The 14,265-nt window shown below is 53.5% G+C and overlaps 5 protein-coding genes across 5 annotated transcripts; 1 reads left to right on the forward strand and 4 right to left on the reverse strand.

Moving 5' to 3' along the window:
- Window positions 1-929: 929 nt before the first annotated feature.
- EI97DRAFT_127804 (uncharacterized protein) lies at window positions 930-3,093 on the reverse strand. The gene is made up of 6 exons (XM_033793093.1): window positions 2,809-3,093; window positions 2,619-2,754; window positions 2,381-2,565; window positions 2,213-2,317; window positions 1,773-2,155; window positions 930-1,680 (listed from the first exon to the last, which is right to left on the reverse strand). Exons 1-6 carry the CDS (start codon window positions 2,830-2,832, stop codon window positions 972-974), a joined length of 1,542 nt encoding a protein of 513 aa, XP_033651933.1. The 5' UTR covers window positions 2,833-3,093; the 3' UTR covers window positions 930-971.
- Window positions 3,094-4,970: 1,877 nt separating this feature from the next.
- On the forward strand, window positions 4,971-6,298 carry EI97DRAFT_435230 (uncharacterized protein). Its single transcript, XM_033798812.1, has one exon. The coding sequence runs from the start codon at window positions 5,167-5,169 to the stop codon at window positions 5,815-5,817; it is 651 nt and encodes a 216-aa protein (XP_033651934.1). The 5' UTR covers window positions 4,971-5,166; the 3' UTR covers window positions 5,818-6,298.
- Window positions 6,299-7,608: 1,310 nt separating this feature from the next.
- Window positions 7,609-10,180, reverse strand: EI97DRAFT_127855 (TRP-domain-containing protein). Its single transcript, XM_033793095.1, has 2 exons — window positions 8,231-10,180; window positions 7,609-8,181 (listed from the first exon to the last, which is right to left on the reverse strand). Exons 1-2 carry the CDS (start codon window positions 9,863-9,865, stop codon window positions 7,645-7,647), a joined length of 2,172 nt encoding a protein of 723 aa, XP_033651935.1. The 5' UTR covers window positions 9,866-10,180; the 3' UTR covers window positions 7,609-7,644.
- Window positions 10,181-12,295: 2,115 nt separating this feature from the next.
- EI97DRAFT_354242 (uncharacterized protein) lies at window positions 12,296-12,658 on the reverse strand (the record flags this gene model as incomplete). Its single annotated transcript, XM_033794882.1, has 1 exon — window positions 12,296-12,658. A coding segment is annotated over one exon (363 nt), but the record flags the coding sequence as incomplete, so codon positions are not given.
- Window positions 12,659-12,842: 184 nt separating this feature from the next.
- On the reverse strand, window positions 12,843-13,597 carry EI97DRAFT_127851 (uncharacterized protein). The gene has a single exon (XM_033793094.1). It carries the CDS (start codon window positions 13,468-13,470, stop codon window positions 12,994-12,996), a length of 477 nt encoding a protein of 158 aa, XP_033651937.1. The 5' UTR covers window positions 13,471-13,597; the 3' UTR covers window positions 12,843-12,993.
- Between the last annotated feature and the right edge of the window lie 668 nt (window positions 13,598-14,265).

Below are 14,265 nucleotides of genomic sequence, written 5' to 3' on the forward strand. Positions count from 1 at the left end.
GGTCTAGCTTATACCCCTTTGGATAGAGAAAAAGATAGCAGCTTGAATCTGTTAAAAGAGAAAGCCTTTCTTTTAGAAAGATCCGACAAGCTTGTGCGGTGTAGTTCAAGTCTCGCGAATGTGAGGGAAGAATCACTGGAGCTTGGGAAGATAAAATTTTGCGAACTTGCTTAAAGATTAATAAATGTATGTAGCATTAAATGTTCCTTGATTTATTTTACAGAAGAATAAGCTAGGATTATAGAGCAAGTAAATTCCTACGCCAACTCTAAAATAAATGCAGGGTTTCACTCTCCTTAAATGTTACTCTCTATCGCCTCTTTACTTTTCCTGTGTATAGGACTAAATATAAGTAAGCCCCCCTTGTACCTAACTATCTGCTAGCACCTATGCACAAAGCGGTTTTCTCTTCTACGCCAGGCGGACGAAGAGACAAGGTTTCTCCTACGTCCCGTCCCCCTAGCTCGCAAAATCGGGTAAGTCACCGACGACGGTTTCGACTTGCTATAGGTAGCCTGAATGCGCGTGCGGATTTTCAAAACGAAGGGAGATGCTAGCAGTGCTTTGGAATACTTTTCATTCACGGCGTCCATATGTGAACAAAGGCGATCTCTTGTACCAAAAGTGGTTCGAACTCGCACGTGTCCCCTGTAAGATGCTATAGGTAGCTCTTGCGCTGAAAGGAACTAGGAAGCGAGAAACGACCTGGGGTGGGTCCAGGAGAACCTGTAAAATGAGGTATTATTAGCGTTTATTCCATCTAGTCCCGACGGATACATAATTATAGCATCAATCGAGCCGAAGTCAGCCACCCCTCCCTACACCCGTACCCATAACCCCGGGTCTATCTATAGGTCTTTGAAATGGATATACTCTATACAAAGATAGACCGTTTCTATCCTTCTGATCCCCCCTCCCTAAACATAAGATTCGCTGCCTAATTCGACGCTGTTCACCGCGCATACTCCCCCTTAACAACGCTCCACGTTGACGCTATATTCTTTCTTCACATGCACCGCGATGGCTCCCATTCCACCATCAAACGGCGTCCCGGTCCCCGTCGGTGGTGGCGACGTCGACGCAAACCCCGGTTGCAATCCCGTCTTGCTGTAGCTATCCCCGAACGTCGCGTTCCGGCCACCCGAAGAACCACTCTTGGTGCTACCGCGCTCTAGCTGCGCGCTGTTCCTCCGGCCACCCGTTCCAATGCCTAATTCCTCATCTTTGGAAGACGGATACGAGGTCGCCCGACCACTTTCATCGTATTCCTCCAAGGGAATAAAGTTCTTCGTATCGTAATGATCGGGACGCGAACTCCTCATCATGCTCGCCTGGCTCGTAGACGTGATGAACGATTTATCCTTCTCGTCACCTGGCTTGGTTGACCTGCTAAACTTTGCTTTGAGGCTGCTACTCATGGGGAACGACGAGGATCCCCCGGCTCCCTTGGAACCGTGCCCGTACCCCGCTCTCGGGCTATCGTAGTAAGAGGTGGATTTCTTGCTGGCGGGGAAGAGGCGGTGTTGCAGGGCGCGCAGGGCAGGCAGGCAGGCGATGAGGACGCCGACATGGACTTCGAGCGTCGACCAGTAGCCGACGGGGGTGTAGTCCCAGGTTACGTTTTGGGTGTTTGCGAATTGGGCCATCCATTTGATGCGGAGCATGGAGACGACGGTTACGCTGGGGAGCGTTAGTCTGAGAATTCGATGGTAAAGGGGGGTGGTGGGGGTGGGGTTGAAGGAGTTGAAAGCAAAGGGGAGCAAAAAACATACAATCCACCTCCCAAGAACATAAACAAAATCCCCGCCTTCCTCCTCCGACTCATCTCTAATTTGGCCAATTCCCTCAATGGCAACGCCACAACAATGGCGTCGAGAATCATATTCAGCGCCGAAGCCGCCAAAGCCAGTGCATTCATATTTATACACTTGCCGTGATGCTCATCGTCCCACTTCTCCCACGCGATGCGGATGGGGACGCACTGGAAAGCGACTCCAGGGAGGAAGGCGAGCATGTAAGCGAAACAGGCGGCCATAGTGGCGTAGGTGCATAGGCGGAACTCGCGGTGGGGGAAGATGCGGAGGTAGAAGAAGAGGATGGAGATTTTGGTGAGTGCGATGGTGGCGATGTAGAAGAGTTCGTCGAAGTAGTAGACCTGTTGGCGTGGGGGTCAGTTTAGATGGAGCCGAGAGCTAGGCGAAGCGGAACGCACATGCAGGATGTTCGTGATGTTGTCGAAAGGGACGGTCCACATGTCTTTTCCAAGACCTTGTTCGGCGAGGACAACCGATAGGACTGTAAGAGGAACCATGGGAATCTATCATGATCAGAATCATGCTGAAAGTTCGGAGAGTTCCTAGGGGTAACAGGATAGTCTTACCATGGTTACCATCATAAACCAATCATCCAAACCCCATGCGCCGCCCCAGCATGGAAGACGTGCAAAGACTCGAAGTATCACAGCCAGGAGCGCGATGCCTCCAGCAATCAGACTCGTGTACGAGACTAGTTTGCTATCATCTCGTTGAGGCACACCAAAGGCAGTCTCCGTAAAGTTCTTCGTTGCTGCGGTGTGTCAGTACTTCAAGGAACAGATCCTTAGAACGGAATTGACCGACTCAGGGCCTCCCTGATTGTGCAATCTCTTTTAACACAGGTTTCGATCTGTGCATTGAGTGGCTTGTCCTGGGCGATGCATTGAAAATCTGAGAGCTGGCAGGACGATTGTGTGATAGAGCCCATCAGGCATTGGAGCTGGGTATAGTCAATATAATTTGAGCATATAAATCGCGTAACGACATACCGCACACTTGGGTAACGATTTGATCGCATGCTGCAATATTTCTGTGCTATTCGCTGCCCGCACGCACGGTAGCAGGGTGAATGGAAGCAGGACCAGGGCTCTTGAAAGCAACATTCTGGCGATAGACACCCGTGTCGACGTCGACGGGGTCAATAGCGTCTTGCAAGACCAGCCGGTTTCAAGTCCGGGTTGGATTTGGACGTGTGCGTAGTGAGTAGAGGAGGTGTAAGGTCACATGTGGTATCACAATCCACAATGGCGAAGACGGCGGTTCGCAATTCAGCTGTGTAAACGTTTCATACCAGTTAACTTCTCCAGCTGCATGTAGGAGCTTTTGTAGGATGAGAGGGCGTGATGCGAGAAATCGGGGGTCAAGCTGTTGTTATATTGTAAGCAAGGGTAGGGTGGCGGGCAGAAACGCGAAGACCTGACGAGGAGGTATCCTCCCCCGCGAGAAGAGAAGGTCCCACCGACTAAGCTTAATTCGCATAAGAAGCTTTTCGATCCGCTGGAAAAGCTTGGTCTCGCCGGGGCAAACCGTGGATCAAGGCCCATGATCCATGTACTGGTCCCGGACAAGTGCGCCGTAGCCCGATTCAACGAAGTTTCATCAAGACTTGAGGGCTGGTGCCGTGGAGGGTTCCGTCAGAAATAGACGTTCAGTCTGAAGCTGACAAAGTTAGTTGAGGGTTGGCAGTCAACCGTGAAGAAAGGCACTGTCGAAATCGGCCTCCTGCGCCGAAGAGACAGGTTCCGTAGTGATTGAAAATGCATGCATGGATTTTTTCTCCTAGGCCATGAGAGCCGGGTTCCCTGGTTGCCCCTTTTTGGGAGCTCTCCTGCAGATCTGAATAGTATTCCTAGTAGGGAGGAGGTCTTCATTGGGCACGACGATTCAGGCATTTGCAATGTGTTCGGGTAAAACACACAGGTGTCCTTCCTCATCGTTGGAGCAAGACCGCTCCTGGCGTCCGCATGGGGCACGTCGTCGGCATGCCGCATGGGGTTCAGGCTCAACACATTTTGTTCGAGAGACGCCGGGTAGAGGAAAAGGCGTGATAGTGAAAAGAGCCAAGCATTTGCTGTTGGACTGCTGCCGATGTGGATCAAAACCCCCGCACCTATACCTCAACTGGCGTAGCTAAATGTCCGATGAGGCAAAACGGTCGGCAGGTAAGATTGGTAAAATCGTTCTGATGGACCAGTCTCCTAGCTGTTTCAGTAGGCTCTTGCAGGTGATAGGCAGACGTTAGGACAACTCGCTGCGGTTGCTATACACAGTATGAATTCCGGCAAGGGTCTATCGGCAGAGGCTCTTCGGAGGTTTTTGTTTCAGGGATCGGAGGCCTGCTTTGTTTCAGTGATCCTCATTTCCGAGCTCGCGTGTCTGAACGACAGACAGTAAATGACGATCAAATGCTGGATAATAATACAAGTAGTACTATGTACTGAAGGGAGTCCGAAAAATCAGGAGTTCAGGTCTCCAGTCTCAACATGAAGTGGGTCGCATCGCTGCCATTCGCACTTGCACGTTATTAAGCATCAGGTAGACCCCCTCAGCTGCTCGAGTCAGGCTCAGGCCGATCAAGAAATAGAGCGATCCCTGAAAGGGGATCCATGCAAATTCCTTTAGTATGATGCCAGCCCTGGCGTGGTAGACCGTGAGTAGTCCTTAACGGAGATGGTGTCGCTGCATCAAGGAAATGCCGAATACTTGGGGCCAGAGGGTGCGTGCTTTCACCATAGTAACAGTAGACTCCAAAGCCTCAATTTCAACGACTGATTTGCGTGTGCGCGCGACGCGGATGGGGGAGATGCCATGAGACAACACACAGTACAGCATGCCGAGGGCTGAATGCTGCGAAGAAAACTCCATGCTTATTCATGGCTGACTAAGATATCATGTCACGGGCCATACTGGACTATCCACCGCCTACCAATGCTCTACCAACGCTTTCTTTGAGTTGATCTGTACAGTAATTGTGCCCTGATTGAGGAATAGCCGAGAATGGAGACGAATTACCTCCGGCCCTGGAGAACTATTGATACAGTATAACCAAGTCACATGATCGAAATTGGTCTCTACTCGAAGGCAAATCTGATTGGCCCTTGGTCTTTCCATGCTCTCCCCAGGATTGGCCCTCATCTCACCTGTTGACGCGGCTTCGACTTCGACTCCGCCACCATCGGCTGTCCGGACAATACAATGAACCCTCCCCCAAGGCCAGCATCCATCATGTCATCGCTCCCTTCTCCATTCCTCCCTGCGTCGAACAATCCGCTACCAAACATCAACACGACACCCGGCGGCTGAACCTCTGCGCCTCGATTGTGGCATTGGTCCATAGTAGCACTGCGCCATTATGGTGATACTGGGAGGGCTGGAGATTGTCGTCGGCGGCGTCCTGATCCATCACTACCACAAGAAGCACAAGAAGCAGAAACGACTGAAGCAGCAGGAGGAAGAGCAAAGTCTTCAAACAGAGGCACGCCGACGCAACAGCTACCCAGGCCCTCAGTCCTCAAACCCCCAGATTCCCCAACCTCAGCAAAAGTCCGCATATCCATATCGCTCGCCCCCTCAGTATGGCTCTCCGCAGCAGCAGCAGCGCCACCCGCGATTCCATATTGCGCGCCAGCATGACCGGTCCCAACACCAACCTGTGTCACGCCCGAAAACCCAGCTAGGCGACCGACCGCCTGTTGAGCCTCTCCGACGGCAAGACTCGTTCGCGACGATACGGGATGTTCCGGATGGCCCACGATACACGGGACGCCAGGCTAACCCACCTTCTCAGCGAGCTCAACACCTCGCACCCTCTCCATCTCGAAGCATCAGGTTTAGCCGGTCCGTCCCTTCGTTCGAACGTGCGACGATGCCCCCACAGATGGGTCCTCACCAACGAAACGGTGGTCCGATCGTAGACGGGAATCGGGATACTCATGCACCTCTTGCCGTAACGACTACACGATATGATGATGACGACGATCCGCCGCCCCCGTATGAGCCTTGATGCATCGTCGGGGGTGGGGGGAAAGAATATAAATGGACGCGTGCGACATATGATATCTAAATGCAGGGCTTCAGGGCTTTTTGCCTCATATGGTTTATTTGGTTCAACATGTTCCTCAAAACTGTTTTCTTCAACTTTCTATTATTTCTCCCTGTTCGAGCGTGGAGGCATTATGATGCAATATTTATTTCAACATGCTCCTCAAGCTTTCCCTCTAACCTTTTTGCTAGCCTTTCGTACTCGAGCATGGAGGCATTATGGTAATTTGACAACTTGTTTTCTCTTCATTTCTTCTCTCGATTTTCTTTCTCTTCTCCTTTTCCTCTTTTCCTTTTCAATTTTTTTTAATTTATTATACCAGGGTATGTCTGTAGCAAATACTGAGTGGCAAGCTTAACAAAAAGCATTTCCATTACTACGTCAAGTTCCTGCTTCAAAAGACCCGTTACGCCCTTGTGACAACATGATGCTGTGTAGCCCGCTTCTGAATCTCCTCTATAAACATAGGTACTCGGCTTTTCCCATGCGTCTGAAGAAAGGCTCGATCTCTCTCCTCAACCTGGACACAAGAGACTGCCTGCCCTGAAGGGTTTCCTCTAGCCCCTTATCCTCGCGATGCTGCAGTTATACACGTTCCATTTCCATTTCTCTACCCGAATACATTTTCTCGCTATAGGTATACCATCCATCCATCCATCCAACACAACCAACCGGCCTACTTTATCTATAATCTCAAATTCCAAAACTCCACTGTATAATGTGGACAAATCTAGCCCTAGACCCTTGACCCCCCTCTTCCCTTCCCTTCCATCCCCTTGCCATCGCCTTCCTCGCCTTCCTCCACTTGCATATCCCATACAGTAGTACATCGAGCGAAAAGGACGTTTCCAGCCAAAGCCGCACACTGCCTATATACCCGTTATGTTGCTGCTGCTGTCTATCTATCCTTCATCATCCTTCATCTTTCGTTCGAAAGGTATCAACACAACACATCACATCCATCTGCATGTACATATATCCATTTCCCTTTATTCATTCCCTCTCTACCCGCCATCACCGCTGCTCAGCTCCCAAGTAACTTGGCCGAGAGAGCTGAATGAGTAGCAGACCACAGCGAGATATGGACATGAGACAAAAAGCCAAATAACCCCATATCAATAACAGTCACGTACAGGGTCTAGTGCCTAGACACAGACTCACAGCCACAACGATCCAGCGTCGCGAGCAGACCACCCAAAATCACCGTATGCTTGCTTTGTAAAACTTCTCATTCCTACTCCTCCCCTCTCTCTCTCTCTCTCTCTTTGTTACAGCACGGCTATGCTACAAGGGAGCCCGAGACGCACTTCTTCGCTGCACATGTCCCAATTCCTTCGCGGCAGCCATTTACGAACGCTCCCTCCCACCCCGAGCATCCCCACGCATGCACGGTATTCCCACGCTCTCAGTGGAGCAAGCCTTGCCCATACTCCAAACAATAAAACGAGCAAGTTCTGTCATAAAAATAGTTTGTGACCCCACAAAAACGCCCACGGTGCAAACAAAGGAAAACTCACGCCACCAGGCCATCACCGGGCCGGATTACTGGGAACGCACAGTAAAAAAATGCCTAGGAGATAAGAATATATACCGCCCGGCTCGTCCCGGACTCGCTTGCTCGCAGGAACAGAACAGAAAACGCCTGGACTCGGTCGGCAGATCCTTCCCAGAATACAGGAATGGTCGGTTATGGGCTATGCACAAAGGGGATCATTAGAAGCGGTTTGAATGCTCAAACTGGTCAGACCGCCGATCGTACAGGTCGATGATCTGTTCCTGCTCGTGGCGTCAATGGTCATAACCCGCTCCTCTTTGCCAGGGGCTCGAGTTGTTGGCCGCTCGGTAGGGCTGTTCGTTCCTGAGGCTGCCCGCACGTCCGTACGAAGGAGTTGGACTGTTGCGGCCGTAGTAGGATGCATTGGCGGATGGCGATGATGATGGCTGCCCGTGAAAGCCGGGGTCTACAGGACTGCGCGGCGGGGCGGGTTGGTAGTGCTCCGTGAAGGCACCCTCCTTGGCGGCCATCTGCCGCTGCTCAAGCGTGTGGGAGCTGAAGGAATCATCGTCGTCATCAATGCCGGCCCGGGCATGTTGGCCCTTACCCTCACCACGGGCGGTGGCACCAAGAGCGTCCAGCTCGGTCGTGAGCTGCGTCTGCGACTTGATGAAGGAGCCGCGGTCATCGCGCATGGGCTGATAACGAGTATCAGGGTTTTTGGTGAACAGGGCGAACCCAGAAGACACCAGGACCATGAGGAGGAGCACAAGGGCGAAAGCGGCGTTGTAAATGAAGAAAATGACACCCATGACGCCGGTTACTATGCCCTGAGACTTGTGAGCGGCCGCGCTCTGGCAGAAGCTTCGGAATACTTACCGGTTGGTTAAACACGTTAGAGAAAACGAGCAGGAAAACTGCGCTAAGGAAGTTGAAGGCGGCGATGGCAATGTTGAAACCGTTAGTCTTCTTGTCCATGTACGGCCGCATGACGGAAACACCGATCAGCAGTGCGGCCTCGATCAAAACAAGGGCAATGGCCTGTACAACGCCGTTCCCCTGAGCGAGACCGACAAACATGGCCTTGATGAGGACGTAGAAGAGAATAGGCACGATGAAGTAGTAGGCGGCCGCCTTGAACTGCACGTAGAGGAAGCCCCACTTGTTCAGGGAAACCGGGTCCGAATACAGAATGTAGGCGGGGTTCTTGTGCATAGCAATGGATCGCTGAGCGATGCGGATGACCTTGGAAGACGCCCAGGCCAAAACACAAATCATCGTGACCATGGTGAAGATGGCCAGGACGACCTCGCCGGATGAGTCGCGCCTGGTGAGCTCCCAAAAGCACAGAACCATCATCTGGGGGAAGCCAATCAGAATGCAGCGGAACAAGATGCCCTTGAGCACGGTTTGCCAACCGTTGCGGAAGTCGGTGAATTGATCGTGCTTCATCTTTCCAGCCTTGACCAATGCCTCGCAGAGGAACTTGAAGGCGATGACACCCAGCGTGACGAGGATCAAGAAGATGATGAAAAAAATGTAACCCGTCATGAAGATGTTGCTTGTTTCAATGCGGGCTCGGAAGCCGACGCGCTCGATACCATGGAAGACGACGCGCTCCCCTGGTCCAGAGCCAGCGTTACTGCGAGTGACCAGGCGGCCAAGGTGTTCCAGGCCACGCTTGACCTTTTGCACATCGATGGAGACGGTGGACAAGGTCGAAAGGTAGGTGGTGGGCTGGCCGCCGGTGGCGCGCTGATACCAAGTGGCCAGCTCCTGCAGGAATCCCACGCGGATGATGCCCATGCTCCATTGGAAGTTCTGAGTCCAAGCTGCAACAACGGGGGGAAGGGGCATGGCGCACATGCCGAAGAGAGCTTGTCCTTGGAAGTATCCGAAGAGCGACATGGCGTTGGCCGCGACGTGCGCAGCGGTGTTGGAGTGTCCTAAGCCGGATGTAATGGCGGACGCGACCAGCCCGAGACCTGCAATGATGGCAGTGACCCAAGCGACAGGTTTCTGGGCGACCGAGTGCCCGTTGGTCAATTCGGCCTCGACGCAGGCCAAAGGTTCCTTCGTGTCGAGACGGGAAATCCTGATGCGGACCATTGCGTCGAGATCGGGGATGGTATAGGCGATGGCGGGGATCTTGCTCATGACATCCGGGGTGATGTCGAGGTTGGACTTGAGCTCGATGGGGCCCGGATTCATGTCGCACAGGCCCTCGAGTTCCTTATTCTTGCATGGGTTCAGGCTCTGTTTGAGAGCGGGGTAGCCGTAGACGAGCAGCTCCATCTCAGCGTTGACCCTTCCACTGATAGTGGAGACACCTTGAATCTTGAAATCCAAGCTCCTGTTGTTGGGTGTGAAGGTGACCTGGAAGAGGTTTGCTGAGAAGCTCGAGTTGGACTGGCATGGGTTCAGGGATGACGACGAGATCATGCGCTCGGCGGAGGAGAAGGGAAGGGCGGCGGCGAGGAGGAGGAGCGACGATTTGAGCAGCGAGGGTAGCATGTTGGCCGGCGGTATAGAAGTTGGGTAGAGGTAGGCAGCTTCGTGGTGTAAGGCGGAGGGCCTCGGGACAGAAGATAATATCTTATGGCGTGTACTCGTCGCGAGCACGGGATACGGGACCAGCCAAACCAGCAGGCGAGGGTCGTAACAAGGTAGCGAAGGTAGGGGCGTAGGCGGGTTCGAATTTAGTATGGCGAAGGAGGGGTTGCAAGAGTAGGTAGTCTAGCAATAAGGGAGGGTCGCGATGACGAAAGCTGGAGTCGCAAACAAAGGGTGGCTGCAGCAAACCGGGAAGGGGAGGCGGGCGACGGCGGGTCTGGGGCTGGGCCGGTTGGATGATGGGCGGAGGGAGGGTAGCGATCGTAGCGGGATTGCGGTTAGCGGAAGGTCCAGCTGTCCATCTGCACGCAGTCGGAGAAGTACAGAAGGCAGGCGGAGAAGAATGGGAGGGAGAGCGAGCGTGGGAAAGTATTGTATGTGTCTCGAGCGAAATGCTGTCGGTGTGATGGAGTGAGAGGGTGAGGATGAGGGAAAGGGGTGAGACAGTGAGAGGTGCAGACGGAGAGAGCGGGTCACGGGCCCTGAGCACTAAATCGGGACGCGTGGCGCCGAGCTGCCCAGAGAGGTAGGATGACAGGACCATCATCGTCTCTACACAGTAGAATAATAACAAACGGCAGTTGTCTTCCCACCCTCTCGCCCCGTCAACAATCATTCTTGCGAGTTCACTACTGCACCGGAGTGCTCTTTGTTTGTTTGAGTGCAAGCCGGCCCCGCCCTTTGTTACCCTCTCTCCTCCATGTCCCCTCGCTCGTTGCGATGCCGTTGTGCCCAGGCGAGCGTCCGCGTCCGGCAGCCCAGCGACCCGCAACTCTTTGCTCCGCCACAATTCATGAAAAGCGCATGCACGGCAACGAGCAACGAGGGCTGGCTGTTTTCCCCTTTTGAGCATTCCCTGTGCTGACTGATGGTGACCCTCAGCCTATCAACATCGTGTCCTCGACCCAACCCTCGTGCCCGCAATCTTAAGGGCTTCCCACCTGCCATCACAGTATTGTATTCACAACAGACCTTTTCTCCAGCATGAATCCTCGCCGTTGTACTCCGTACTCGCGTCTCCAACTAGACTTACGCAAGTCGATGGGTCCGTCGAATTTCCACCGTCCCTGCTGCGGCGAGAACCGTTTGGAGGATCGCCCGCTAGCAGAACCCTTGCAGGAGTGTCGGTCTCATGAATCTTTTTCCTCCTCTCTGACACTCCCCAGACGCTGCCCGTGTCAATATTAGAGCTCCTATCATCTTCTCGCTACGAGAGCCAAACTCTGTAATAAGCACTTAGGACGGAGTATTTAGGTCCACTACAGAGGCGATGGACGGGAAGGGCAAGAGGCCATCCAAGTTAACACGCAACTTTCGTTGAGTGTGCTCTCTGTGCTGAAGATGTATCAAAGTCTTTCAACTACGTCGCTTCAATAGCTGGTTTCACGATCCTACTTCTCCACGCTTACGCGTACCTTATTTGAGAGCCTCTCTTGGTAGCAGGCGATGCCATTCATTCTGCTGTATCATGCTCAGGTTTATGCTAAGGTGAATACGAGTTGTGAATGCGGTTTACCGTGCCAACGACTACCCACGCTCGTGCTATGTCGTACGCGCGGGCCTCGACGTCATTAGAGTTGAAACCAGGAATACACCGAAGCCGACGTGCAACATCACTCACTCACGAATCTCAGGAGAATTACACCATCCAAACAGTCGATGATATCCTCATTTATTCCCCTTTCCCCCCTCCCTACTTAGCTGTTTATGATAATACACTACCTCCAGCCCCTCCCCCAGTACCCTGGCAGGAGAGCGCCAGAGGAACAAGAACAAGAGAGGAATAATAAGAACAGAAATGCTGGTGGTGCCCTCACCCGAGATGGTCCGCTCGCAGACCGGGTATCATAGTTGTGGTAGCCATGCCCAGTTGATGCTCTTTCTTTTTTGCTTTGGCTGATGTTGATTGGTGGACCGGAACGCCTCGATGGTTGTGTTGTGTTGTTTGTTGTGGTTCTTGGTATGGATGGGTATAATTGAAGGAGCAAAGAACTTTTTGGGTTGTGGTAGTTGATGGAGAAGTGGTGTACAGAGGTGAGATGTCGAAGACGGATAGAAGGGAAGAACAAGGGGACTCCGGACGCCGTGCTGAAAATGCCGAGAAGAAATGAGAGTCGTGTGTAGGGGCGTGAATCGCCATTGCCGTCGGTGTCGCAACGACAAGGGACTAGAGTGAGGTTGTCGTCGTCGTCTCCCTCACGAATGCCTCGAAAACGTCTTCGTCAGTTTCTCCAACGCCCCCTCAACGCTCCTCCGGACGCCATTCCCGCCCTCCCGCTCACTCCCCGCACTACTGCTCCCCTGCGAACTTTCGCTCCCCATCCTCTTCATCCTCCGCATACCCCCGGCCTCGTCATCCACGCAGAAGTTCCCTGCGCCTCCCCGCCCAATGTGATAGACGGGCGCCGCATGCTCCCTCAAGCGCTCCTGGGCGGCCAACTCCTCGTCGAAGCTGAACATGGCGCGTTCCCTCTCGGCGCGCATGTTGCCCGCTCCGCCGCGACCCGAGGCGAAGATGGCGGTCGAGGGTGGAGGGGTCAGTTTGATGCGCGAGGCGGGACCGGAGGCGGTGGCACCGGGGGTGATGGAGGAGGGGGTGACGCGGGTGTAGTTGCCGGCGCCGCCGCGGCCCGAGTGGTAGATGTGCGAGGCGGGGAGGGAGGGGTGCGGTTCGGTGATGTGGTAGGCTGGCATGATGATTGCGTTTTGTGTTGTGTTGTGTGGTAGTGGAGAGGTCGATGTCAATGTATGACCTTGTCAGTGGTGGTGATAGTAGAAGTAGTAGTAGTAGCGATCTGAGTAGTGTGGTTGTAGTGGTTGTAGTAGTCCAAGTCTCGATAAGGTGAAGCTGGGTGGCGAATATCAACACTCTCTCACTCTCGCTCAGAGAATCTGGGGTAAAGGGCTAAGAGTAGTAGTATGCCGTAGTGCAGTGTAATAGCAACACCACCCTCCCGTCCGGGCCTCACTCCCTTATATACAGTACAGCCGCTCCGGAGGACAGCCAACAAACGAGGTCCGCCGGCACCTCAGACACTACTCAGGCACACGGTGACAGCACGCGCATGCGGCCAAAAACTTTGCGTGTGCATCCATGACACCACAACCAGGCACGAGGGAGGGCGGCTTGGTCCCAGACTCCCAGGTCCCCGCCTCCGCCTCGCAACGCCTTCGCGCACTTTGCAGTTAACGGCATTTTGGTGATCATGCGGCGGACAGACAAGACCTCGGGAGACCCGCTCTGCTGCAATAAAGGGGAGGCCGGCGTTGCTGCAGGAAGCGCTGGACATGGATGCAAAAGAACGAAGGCGTTCGCGGCTTCTCCTGCTTGGCATCGCGTAATCCGCGGTGGGCACCTGACGCCGAAGGAATGCTGCGACTGGTTCAAAGCCGGTTTTTGTTACCCCCAGGAAATTCCGCATAAGGGGGGACGCAGAAAACTTTTTCATTGTTGAGGGGCCCATTGGCATGGCATGGGCATGGCCATGTTGGCATCGTGGTGTCATGATGGCTTCGTGATTTGGTCACAGTTTGATGAGCTGTTTTCCGGGGCCAGGCTGGCTCTCAAAATTGGAGTTTGCGGGGAAGAAAGAGGGGCAGTGGATGCTTCTCCTCTGTTAGTAGGGAGAGAAGATGTTGCAAAATTGCGAGTCGTTGGTCTGCCTCTCTGCCAAAAATCTTGTTGAAGTCCAACAACAAAAAGGGTGCCATACGGAGTACAAGGGGTAGCACTCAATTCCAATGCATCCCTTCCCCTTCTCTTACCCGAATTCCTGGGACCTCAACACTCCGTCCTTGATGTGCCACTCCCCTCCCCTTACCGTCCCGCTGTGCAATTTGATCCATCCATGGGGTGTTGCCATCCAGTCAGCATATGACGTCGGACATCGTGAACATGGACACCTGCTTCGCTTCCTTTGCTCAATTCCCAAGCGCAGCTGATGACCCGCCTTGCCAATTACCTTCCAAGGTGCTCTTTCGCCCTCGGGGCTTGCGAGGCCCATCGTGAACACAGCGGCTGAGGCGAGTCCATCGGTGAAGAGCGACGGCGACTCTTTTGGACTGCCAGCCTGATGAGCTGGAAAGCCGGACAGACCCAAGTCGGAGCTGAAGAAGGCGTTGAGCTGGAGAGCAAAGCTGAAGAAGTCGCCTGCACCTGCGCCTGCACCTCTTCGCTTCTTCAGGCGCGTCTTCTTACACCGCAAGTACACAGTAACACAGGACACAGTAAGCGCTCAACCTCCAGACATCAGAACCAATAGTACACTGTGCTGCGCTGTTGGCAGCAGTCGTCATGTGCG

This window comes from Westerdykella ornata (assembly GCF_010094085.1).
Source record: "Westerdykella ornata strain CBS 379.55 unplaced genomic scaffold EI97scaffold_20, whole genome shotgun sequence".
In the NCBI taxonomy this organism is placed as follows: Eukaryota; Fungi; Ascomycota; class Dothideomycetes; order Pleosporales; family Sporormiaceae; genus Westerdykella; species Westerdykella ornata.

Bases quoted from the DNA above. Each gene is read 5' to 3' on its own strand.
- EI97DRAFT_127804 (XM_033793093.1), bottom strand. From the start codon at position 2,832: ATGCGATCAAATCGTTACCCAAGT. The intron at 2,566-2,618 runs GTCGGTCAATTC...GACACACCGCAG, and splicing joins CACAATCAGGGAGGCCCTGA to CAACGAAGAACTTTACGGAG. The intron at 2,318-2,380 runs GTAAGACTATCC...TGATCATGATAG, and splicing joins GGTTTATGATGGTAACCATG to ATTCCCATGGTTCCTCTTAC.
- EI97DRAFT_435230 (XM_033798812.1), top strand. From the start codon at position 5,167: ATGGTGATACTGGGAGGGCTGGAGATTGTCGTCGGCGGCGTCCTGATC.
- EI97DRAFT_127855 (XM_033793095.1), bottom strand. From the start codon at position 9,865: ATGCTACCCTCGCTGCTCAAATCGTCGCTCCTCCTCCTCGCCGCCGCC. The intron at 8,182-8,230 runs GTAAGTATTCCG...CACAAGTCTCAG, and splicing joins CTAACGTGTTTAACCAACCG to GGCATAGTAACCGGCGTCAT.
- EI97DRAFT_127851 (XM_033793094.1), bottom strand. From the start codon at position 13,470: ATGACACCACGATGCCAACATGGCCATGCCCATGCCATGCCAATGGGC.